General features: G+C 39.1%; 1 protein-coding gene and 1 non-coding gene across 3 annotated transcripts in view; both read left to right on the forward strand.

Annotated features, from left to right (window-relative positions):
• The window catches only part of LOC140233635 (hephaestin-like), a 40,577-nt gene extending 30,575 nt beyond the window's left edge, over nucleotides 1-10,002 (forward strand). For both annotated transcript variants that reach the window (XM_072313735.1, XM_072313736.1), the window contains exons 12-18: nucleotides 1,702-1,914; nucleotides 2,400-2,634; nucleotides 4,355-4,666; nucleotides 5,133-5,443; nucleotides 5,864-6,046; nucleotides 8,450-8,572; nucleotides 9,248-10,002. In XM_072313735.1, the coding sequence (XP_072169836.1) occupies nucleotides 1,702-1,914; nucleotides 2,400-2,634; nucleotides 4,355-4,666; nucleotides 5,133-5,443; nucleotides 5,864-6,046; nucleotides 8,450-8,572; nucleotides 9,248-9,357 (1,487 nt within the window). In that variant the 3' untranslated portion in view covers nucleotides 9,358-10,002. The remainder of the gene's footprint in view (nucleotides 1-1,701; nucleotides 1,915-2,399; nucleotides 2,635-4,354; nucleotides 4,667-5,132; nucleotides 5,444-5,863; nucleotides 6,047-8,449; nucleotides 8,573-9,247) is intronic.
• Trnaa-ggc (transfer RNA alanine (anticodon GGC)) lies at nucleotides 1,319-1,393 on the forward strand. The gene has a single exon. It is a non-coding gene; the product is annotated as a tRNA-Ala (tRNA).
• Nucleotides 10,003-11,294: the final 1,292 nt, after the last annotated feature.

Raw genomic sequence — 11,294 nt, forward strand, 5'->3', positions numbered from 1 at the left:
ATAGGGCAAAATCATCAATTGTTTTCCATATCTCACCATTTAGAAGGAAATACGTGGGAATTTCCGGTTTTAATTGGCGGCCATTTTGGCGGCCATCTTGAATATCTCAAAAACTTCATGGATGCAAGAGTTGCATCATCCAGTTTCGGATTTAGCACCCTCGAAATAGGGTAAAACCATCAATTGTTTTCAATTTCACACCATTTAGAAGGAAATACGTGGGAATTTTCGGTTTTGGCGGCCATTTTGGCGGCCATCTTGAATATGTCAAAACCCTCAAGGATGCAAGAGTTGCATCATCCAGATTCGGATTCAGCACCTTCGAAATAGGGTAGAACCATGAATTGTTTTCAATATCTCACCATTTAGAAGGAAATACGTGGGAATTTCCAGTTCGGGCGACCATTTTGGCGACCATCTTGAATATCTCAAAATCCTCAAGGATGCATGAGTTGCATCATCCAGATTCGGATTCAGCACCCCCGAAATAGGGTAAAACCATGAAAAAACATTGGGTGGACGGTGAAACAAGGTTCAGCCTCTGGCACCCAGACTATTGGTTATTATTGGGGTCCAGGGTCCATTGTGGACCCCTATGGAAACCAGCTCTGCTGATCAAGGTGTTCCACCCCATGAAGTGGCAATAAATTCAAATTCAAATTCAAGAATGTAATCGAAACACTGTGGTATATGGATATGATTTGTTGCCGAAATTACATTGGACTGATTTGACAATACATGTATATCCATCGAATGCATTATGTCACTGTATGCAACTTGCATTGTAGATATGGTAAAAATGGAACTTTAGGTAAAGATCTTGAAGGTTAGAAAGTTTAGGAAGTTGATCTTCTATCCGTAAGATGGTCTCTAGTTATTCCGTCATTTATAGATTTTGATGAAATCTTGGCCAATTTGGTATGGAAAACTTTTAGAGGAAGAAAGGACAGAATCCGATTGCTATCGACGTAACGGATAGTTACATAAATTTAGTAAGTTTCCGTATCACTACCATATACTAGGCCAAAATAAAGCCAAAATGTAAGATAGGCCTATAGAGAAAGATTATTTCAATTTGAGTCAAATCAAATCTCAACGATCAAATTGTTTAAAATCAATATTATAAAGATATGTCATGTATTGAAACCAATTAAAATCAGATTAAATTGAATCACACAAATCAAATCAATTCCAACCATAAATTGGGTTTATGCCAGGTTCAAGTGTGTACGTGTGTGTCACACACAAACACACTGCTATAGCTTCTGACCATTCGAGCATTGAGAATTTAGGGTTTCTGGGACAAACACTGAACTAGGGCTTTCTATAGCTCAGTCGGTAGAGCACCGGGCTGGCAATCCGGAGGTCTCGGGTTCGAATCCCGATGGAATCCCATTTTCTTTGCTCAATTTTCCCCTGATAAATGATATTCATTTCTGATAAGTTTCTCTGTTTATTCCAATCAATTTGAAACGTCCTATCATGTCGAAGTCAACAATCAAATTAGTTTTGAAAATCAATGTATAAAATCTATCAGAACATGGGATATAATATTCGATTTGAATCAAATGAAATGAAATGAAATCAAATCAAATGAAATCAAATCAAGTCAGGACAATACATTGAATTCAAATCAATTTACAACTTTACTATAAATCATAATAATGAAAGGTAATCAATCTCTGCAATGCTTACTTACAGCCATCAACGGCTTCGTTAGTGACAACCTCCGCGGGCTGGACTTATGCGAGGGCGATCGTGTCAGCTGGCACGCCCCATGCATCGGCAATGATGAGACTTACATGGGACTCCACATCCCGTACCAGACGTTCCTCTACAAGGGGCGACGGGCCAACACACTGCCGCTCCTCCCCGGAGAAACGGAGCAGGTAGCTCTCACAGCTGGAATGCCCGGTGAGTCAGTTTGTCTGTCTGTTTGTCTGTTTGTCTCTTCCTCTTTCTTTGTCACTGTTCATGACTAATGTATAGGGACTTGCATAATCATATGAATATGTGTGCACTCTAAACTTAAATTGGTTGCTGGACTAACAAAAGTCCAGATGGTGCCCACTATGGACTAGCATTTTGTTAGTTCTTCCTGCCGGACTTGCACAAAAGCTAGTCCGTCCTGCTAGACTTAACATGCAGGACTAGTTTTATGCTAGCCTGCATGTGACAAACTAATCTAAGTTTTCAGTGTGTATGTGTATATATTATGTAACATACATCCACGTTAAACATGTAGGGCCTACGTAGGTACATATGACAAGTGACATTTGTTTCGAATGTATGTGTGTGTGTGTGTGTGTGTGTGTGTGTGTGTGTGTGTGTGTGTTGCTCTTAATATCAAGTCCCAACAATTCTTTATCTCCTTCTATTCTGCTGTTTTGTACATGCAGGGACTTGGATCTTAAACGGCAACGTGTACAACTACGACCTGGAGGTGAACTACACCGTGTCAGAGTGTTCCCAGGGGCAAAACGGACCGAATGGAGAAAGACAGAACCGAGATCGGCACGGTGATGGAGATCGGGGAGAACGTGTCATCTACCTGGCCGCTGAGGAGGTCATTTGGGACTTTGCCCCGACAGAATTCGACTACATCCAAAACCAGAGCATGACCGACCCTACCAGGTAAAAACGTTATTGGCAATACACGGAAATATTCAATACATCTGTATATTATTGTACTTATACATACGCACCTACATACTCACACACACACACACACACACACACACACACACATATATATATATGAAGAGTTTGTTTGCAAAAACCGATAAGTCCATTTTTGAAGATTTTGAAGTACGGTCTCTGTCATAAAGTACAAAATAATACCTTTTAAATGATATATTGGTCACTACATGTAAAGGTACATTTTTGAAGTTATGGTCAAAATAAGCAAAAATTTTCTTATTATTCTCTTTATTTTTCTTGACCTTTAATCGCAAATATCTCCTTTTGGCAAATATGGACTTATCGGTTTTTGCAAACAAACTGTTCATATATATATATATATATATATATATATAGATATATATATGTATATATATATATATATATATATATATATATATATATATATATATGTATATATATATATATATATATATATATATATATATATATATATATATATATATTTCGACCAGGAGCAGACGTATACCCTTGTGTGTAGGTCTGCTTCAGAAGCGGATTTTAATCTAACATCACATCGCATCCTGGTCGCTGATGAAGAATGCGATGACTAACCTGTCTGGTGTCTTGTTTCTAAATCATGCGCTTTCCTCGCCAGGATAAAGCGTTTTAGATCTATTGCCATTTTAGGTTTTTATCACATATTATAGATCTATTATATATATATATATATAGTGGGATGATGGTGATATTTTTACCGAACGCTTCTGTCATCTTTGGAAGAATGATACAATCGAGACAATAATGAGAACAGAAGATCGTGCGACATCTTCTGTCCTCATTATTGTTGGCTCAGTCGGTAGCGCGTCTGCCTCCGACCCAAGCGACCCGGGTTCGAACCCGAGTCTGGACTGAGCAATGTTGTGTGTAATCATACCGTCCCCTCTAGCAAGAGGCAAAACACTCTGTCCCTCGGATAGGACATAAAATGGAGGTCCCGTGTGTGAGAGAGTCACATCTCATGCACATAAAATATCCCGCTTCATTAATTCATCGCAAAGAGCGGGGTGTTTAACCCGGTGAAGTGGTCCCGCCTCACATCCAACTGGGACCCCATGGAAGACCAGCTTAGCATAGCTGAATATGGGCAAGGAGGTATGAGAGGTAATGAAGCATGGTGGTGGCTGGAGAAAGGAGTGTCAGGTTGACCGTGAGAAAGACAGGATAGAGTGACCAAAGCAGTGATGGTGAAATGTGATGGTACAATATTGTTTCATACACATTTATGTACAGACACAATATCCCTCCCCTTGTTGAAAGAAAAAGAAAAGTCAAGAAGTCTAGAGGGAGTGTGACTCTCATACCTCCTTGATATGGGCTATCCAGCCATCTTCTCAGATGGAAAATGAACAAACAATTATATATATGCATCGCACACACACATATTCATGTATGATATGAAATTACATACATAATGTATAATAATATTACTAGTATGGTATTATGCGGGTCCTATGTTGTAAGTCGGGAAAAGAACTGAAGAGTGAAGACAGATTGTTGATTATATAGAAGTATCTTAATTACGGATTTCATTCTTTAAAAAAACAAAAAAAAACAATACTCTTGTATCATTATGTCTAAGATCTCGTGTTTGTTTGTTTGTTTTTTAATGTCTTTAAATCTCTTGCATTGTCTTGTGCCTTTGTTTTTGCAGCGATGGAAATTATTTCATTCGGAAAGGACCCACTGAGATCGGAAGACTGTACAAAAAGGTGCGCTTTGTGGAGTACACGGACATGACTTTCGAAGAGCCCAAAACCCGCTCCTACTGGGACCAGCATCTGGGAATCCTCGGCCCGTTCATCCGCACTGAGATCGGCGACACCGTCAAAATCTTCTTCAAGAACAAGGCCACGAGGCCGTACTCGGTCAATGCGCATAACCTCCCCGGCCAGCTCATGGAATACAGAGGGCAAACCTACGACACGCCTCTCTCCATCCAGCCGGGGGAGAATGCAGTCTACAAGTAAGAGGAATGCAGTAGTTAGTCCTGTTGACATGAGAAACGTATGCGAGTCACTGAAAATTTGTTCATCACGACATCTTTGCAAAACGTCATCTAAGTTGATTTATGGCAACCCAATTAGATTGATATACTTGGTCTAGATGTGTAGATACAGGATAATAACAGGATGTAGTGACAGCCTATTCAGGTCATCAGGTAATCTATTCAGGTTTACTGAAATATAATTTCAGTAAACAGATTTCAGTTAGCAAACAAAATAGTTAGTTAACAAAAGTTACTATGTCGGGCATGCCTCTCTCAAAAGTATTCTGTTTGCAAGGAACTACTGTAGTTGTAAGAGCATAGACAAACTACTTTGATAACACAAGTTACGTTTACTGTTAGGAATACCCGGGACAAGGAGAAGCCATAAACTTCATCCTCTACGCTAGTGACAGCAAGTGCATTCCTTTGTTGTGTTGTGAAGGTGGAACTTTGGACCAGAGGCGGGACCCACCGACGATCAGCCGAACTGCGTGGTGTGGCCCTACTACTCCAGCACCATCGCCAAGAAGGACACCAACTCGGGGCTGATCGGACCGCTTGTCATTTGCCGCAGGGACACCCTGGACCGCGGCGGACGTCGTAAGGACGTCGACCGCGAGTACGCCCTCCTGCTCACCATCTTCGACGAAAACGACAACTGGTACCTGGACGACAACATCAACACGTATGCGGGAGATCCAAGCAGCGTGGACAAGTTGGCCCTGTCCTTTGAACACAGCAATGATGCCTTTGGTAAGATCGCCAACACACTAGAGACTTTTTTTTTTTTCAGAAAACTAGTTCTAAGTCTTAAACAGATATAGGCCTACGCATCAAAATTTTTACAATCTGTGGATTTTCCATCAAACTCTATTTTTGTTTATATTTTTATATACAAATTATTATAACACCCCTCTTTTTCAATTATAGAGCGTGCTTAATCTAACATCAGCTTCATATCTTTGTCATTCTCTTTTCTTGATTTTTTAAAGCATTTCTTAATGACATCTGCAACTATCCCTTTTGTCATGTGTATATCAGATACGTGTAAGACTTATAATTGTTTTGGAATGTATAATCACTCATGAATGGCTTTGAAACAACGGGCAAAGACTATAATTACGAGCACTGTCGACTTGTCATCCAATAAATGTTTTCTGTGAACCCCAACAGCAATCAATGGCTACATATTTGGATTCCCACTCAACATCAGTATGGCCGTTGGTGAGCAAGTGGCCTGGTACATGATCACCGTTGGTGGCGGTGCAGATGTGCATGCCATAAACTTCCACGGTCACACCGTCACCTTCCAGTCGCAAGTCACCAAAACTTTGGATACGGTCACTAGTCTTCCAGGTGAGTCAATGCAAACAAGGGCGCCGGAAGCGGGGGGGGGGGGGGGGGGGGGAGGGCAGGGGTGGCACTTGCCCCCCCCCCCCAAACAAAATGTTTGGGGGCAAAACGAGTTTTTGCCCCCCCCCCCCCCCCCCAAGTGCCCCCGTAACAAATAATTAATCACTGATTTACAGACTAAAATGAACAATAAAGGCATAACCCTTGTCTAAATGTTGTAATTTCATAAAAATTCCATAAAAATTTCATAAAAAATTCATAAAAATTTTCGCCCCTAACGGGGCGAAAATCATAATACACTAACAACATACATTATTGTATCTATACACTAATAGTAACTTAAGAGTAAATGTAATGTATAGATTGTAGCCTCGTGTCCTCGAGTGTGCCCGCTGAAACATACCTTCAGTAAACCTTACATTTTTCATTTTCTTCTTTGCTTTCTAGCAGTATAAGAATATTTTTATTGTTCGAACGATGCGATCACGTTTAAGCCTTTAATGAGTACATTTCAGATAAATTGCAAAGTGAAAGTGGCTCGCTCGTTCTGCCCGTACTTATAGTAAAATGAAAAGTTTTCATATAAGTTATTTTCATAGTCCTTCGCAGTGATTTCTGTTACTATGTTTAATTCCTCAGAAATTTAATTTAAAATGCTCTATAAAAGCGACTTTTATACTCTATTTTTACAAAAAGTCCCTACCGTGGGAGGGGGTATTCCCCTCCCACACCCTCCCCCGCTCGGTCGCTTCGTTCCCTCAACGAGGATCGCAACATCACATAATATACCCCCTGTATGTTAAGATCACAGTCCTTCCAACTGATTTTTTTTTCAATATGTTAATTCCCTAGAAATTTGCTTTTAAATGTTCTATAAACGCGACTTTTATACTCTGTTTTTACAAAAAGTCCCTACCGTGGGAGGGGGTATCCCCCCTCCCACACCCTCCCCCCGCTCGGTCGCTTCGCTCCCTCGCCGAGGATCTCACACCATCACATTATTAATGTACTCCCGTATGTTATGATCATAGTCCTTCCACTGATTTTTTCAATATGTTAATTCCCTAGAAATTTGCTTTAAATTCTCTATAAACGCGACTTTTATACTCTGTTTTTACAAAAAGTCCCTACCGTTGGAGGGAGTTTCCCCCTCCCACACCCTCCCCCCGCTCGGTCGCTTCGCTCCCTCGCCGAGGATCTCACACCATCACATTATTATGTACTCCCGTATGTAATAATCATAGTCCTTCGCACTGATTATTTTTCACAGTGTTTAATTCCTTAGAAATTTGCTTTTAAATGGTCTATAAACGCGACTTTTGTTTTACAAAAGCTCCCTACAGTGGGGGGGGGGGGGGGGGAGGAAATCCTTTCCACCCCCCCCCCCCCCGCTCACTCGCTTCGCTCCCGCGCCGAGGATCTCACATCGTCACATAAATGTGCCCCCGTTGAAATTTTGCCCCCCCCCCAAAAAAAAAACAAAACAAACAAACAAACAAACAAAAAAAAAAACAAAACAAAAAACAAAACAAAAAAAACAGAAGTGTTCCGGCGCGCTTGAATGCAAATATTCGAAATTCTGGATAACTGTCAGCTTATTCGAAATAAATGCACTCAAAATTGTAAAATATTTCAGTTATACGAGTCAACACGTGCCTTAGAAATGGAGCTTGCATACCTTATGTCCACTATATATCATGTGAATGTCCTTGCTTCTTGCATCGTTTTCCCGTATGAATGAAAACAGGAGAAACTTAAATCAAACCAACAAAATGGCTGAACAATAGTGGAGTCATCTATTCCAATACGATATTGCAATTACATTCCTGTCTTTTTTGCCTACCTGATTGAAGAGACTATAAGGACTGCCTATCATCGCAACATTAACATTAATCTGAATTGAATTCGTTTTGATTTGTGTTCATTTTGTTAGTGAAATAAACATTCACTTAAACAAAGAATAAAGAATACAATACACATGCGAAAGTATGGAGTTCAGGATGAATTTAAACTTTTTAAAGAAATGTCTGTATCTACATAAAATATAGATTGTAATTATTTAACTTGCAATAGTGGTTGCAATCTTAGTACATTGTGATGTGATAATTCGTTGACCATCGGGTGATTCAAATTTGTTATGATTTATTGAACACAAACACGAGAATTTATCATTTTTCACTTCAACTAGCGGTAATTAAACTCCTTGAGGGCTAGACTTGCGAAACAACTGATAAAAGGTTTAACTGGATTGTTTCCATAACGCTTGTCAGGAATACTTTGAAAAAATATTAGCTGTCCAATTAAAATCAAAAGAAGTCCTGTATGTCGTGATTACTGTCATGAAAATGTTTGTAATCACTATCATCATCATTGTCATCAACATTACCATCATCCTTGTCCTATCAGGTGATTTTCTGACAGCCGAAATGGAAGCCAGACAGGCCGGCATATGGCTACTTCACGACAATGCCAACAAACACAACAAATTTGGAGTCAAGACGAGATTTACTGTCTATCCTACTAAATCAGGTAAGTCGCAAGTCACCAGCCAGGAAAAAAAAAGAAGCCAGAAAGTTCTTATTTTATTTAGACAAGCTTTAGTTTTGATCACACTTTATTGTTGATTTGCATTATTCGATCAAAGTCATCGGGAACGCAGTTTGTGCTGTCTTGAGCGTTTGTCATTTACTCGTGTCATGGAAGCACTATCAGCCACTCGTAGCGTGGCAGTGCTCATTTGCATGTTCCGAGGGAAATCTATATGCCATCATTTTGCATTTCTTGCACATGTTTTGCAAGGGCTTCAAGTCTGAGAGAGTCCACACGTGGGCCACTATCTATCTCTTGTCTGCAGTGATGATTTTGTAAAACTGACCAGCTTTAAGCCGTTTGAATGCAGTTGTGACAATGTCAAATTTTCAATAAACACATAAATAACCTGGCTCACGCTTGTGGGCAACATTTATTAAGATCCATTTTGAAACGACAGTCAAAGTTCACTTTCATAATATTTGTGACACCACCGTATATATTTCAATAATTCCTATAACTACAGTACTCATATTACCTTTGCCAAAGTGGCTCATGCTGGTTTTTTGAAAGTTCATAGCAGCAGTGGTTAAATTTACAACAGAATGAAGGTATTCATGGTGTACCATCCTTCTCTTAAAGTAACTCTTTCCCTGTTCTTCGTATTTTCTCTAGACATCCCATGTGGCGATACCTGCGACACCAGCTCTGCACTGAAATTGGTCGTGAATGCATGGGGTCTCCTAGCAACTCTTATCGTTGTTTGGCTTGGTGTTTTCTTTTAAACACAAATTATTCTCCTTTGCATACTTTATTTTAGAAACGTTGTCAGAATGAATGTAGTTATGTAGAACAACTGGTGTTGAAAGTACCGTACAAGATATTCGACACTTGCTACTAATGAATTCAGACAAATAAACTGCACTTGTATTTTTTTTTCCTCTCCTCACATGTACTGTATGTTTGTTCAGGTACAGTGCACTCCCGTTATAACGAAATGCTCGGGACCGGCAGTTTTCTTTCGTTATAACGAAATTTCGTTATAACCGAACAAATACAATATATAACGAAAACAAGAAAACCACATATATTCTGTTTGCTGAATACTTATCATACACTGGAAAGCTATGTGAAATGTGATGGGATAATTGTATCACAATAATAAACGCAAGTTCCCCTCAGAAACTGTGCGTGACACAAAGAGCGAACACACAGTGGTGTGAAGCGTTCACCCATGCAGAGAAGCTATAAATGCTTGTTCCGCTACGAATTTTCGAAAGCAATTCGCATTTCGTTATAACGGAGCACATTTCTTTTGTTTTTCTTTGTCTGTGGCGCTCGGAAAAGACTTCGTTATAACGGAAATTTCGCTATAACCGTGTTCGTTATAAGCGAATTTTTTTACCATAGACTTTAATGGTGATAATTTTGGGACCAGAAGATTTACTTCGTTATAGCGAAATTTCGTTATAACGGGAGTGCACTGTAAAAATGGTATCTTTGTGGGTTTTTTTTTTCTTCAAAATTCAACTGCTCTTAGAAAACAAAGGTGTCTGCCATTTAGTGAAGGAATAGCTTTATTGTCAGTGATTCATAGCGAGAAATATTCCTGTATTATAGTAAAATAACTTTAAATGGAGATAAACTTTTTGGTTTGAATATTTGGTAACATGGGGTTCTCCTTTGAACACGTGACATGGCTCAGATTAGACGTTTGGACTATTTACTGGAACATCTTCTTGAGTAGACTTATAACAACTCTATCTCCGGAGAGTAATTCCTCTGTGCTGGATATGTCGTGTCTGGCTTTGGTAACATTTCAAATTTTACGCATTTTCAATTCAAAATTGGATTCTTTTTTTTTTTCATAATGAGGTTGTAATGCTTTGGAGGTTCGCATTCTCATATTCTTTCAATTCATTCTGCACGTTGCCACCATCAAACTTACAAATATTAAATACGGACTGAAGGTTTGTACGCTTGCGATTTCACAAAATCTTACAGTTTTTTTGACAAGGCACGCAATATTGTGACTGAAAGCTAGGTGCAATAAGTAAACATTTTAGCACACGATGCTGTAATTGAAAGCTAGGTACAGTGAATAAGCGTTTTACTTGACAGAAATCCCAGTGTACTCAAATACAGAACATGTGATTCTTTCGGTCCTCACGCCTAATCAGAATTTATTTCCGACATTAAAAAAAAAAAAAAATCTGCTCATATAGGATCTAAATCGTATGTCGCATTTCACTGCACATAATTGTGCTTGTTATGATTCTTGTGTTGATTATGATATAGTCGACATTTAAACAGTTCACATCAAATAAAATAAGTAGTCACCTTTGAGAAAAAAGAAATCCATGTCGATAACATCTTGTATCCGATATTTCTTTCTGACAGTGAAGGAAAAATCTTGTGAACCCACTTCTGTGAGGTACATGTAGTATTACACCATGGTTTGCGATTTCATGATCTACATTTCGCAACATACTCTGAGTAAATGATAACGTGATGGAAATTGTAGTTGTCTGTGTGTTTTATTGATATGCATAATTGTCTGAGACCTTAAATTCCACTGCAACAATTTAGGAATGATGTAACTTAGAAATTGTTTATTCGTGTAAATACCTCAACAATGATGAGAGTGGTGAATATGAATCGAATCTGTAGATAGCGAGTATCTGTTCTTTAATGATGTTTCTTTAGAGAGCTACTTTGTTCT

This window comes from Diadema setosum, chromosome 10, assembly GCF_964275005.1.
Source record: "Diadema setosum chromosome 10, eeDiaSeto1, whole genome shotgun sequence".
Lineage (NCBI taxonomy): Eukaryota > Metazoa > Echinodermata > Echinoidea > Diadematoida > Diadematidae > Diadema > Diadema setosum.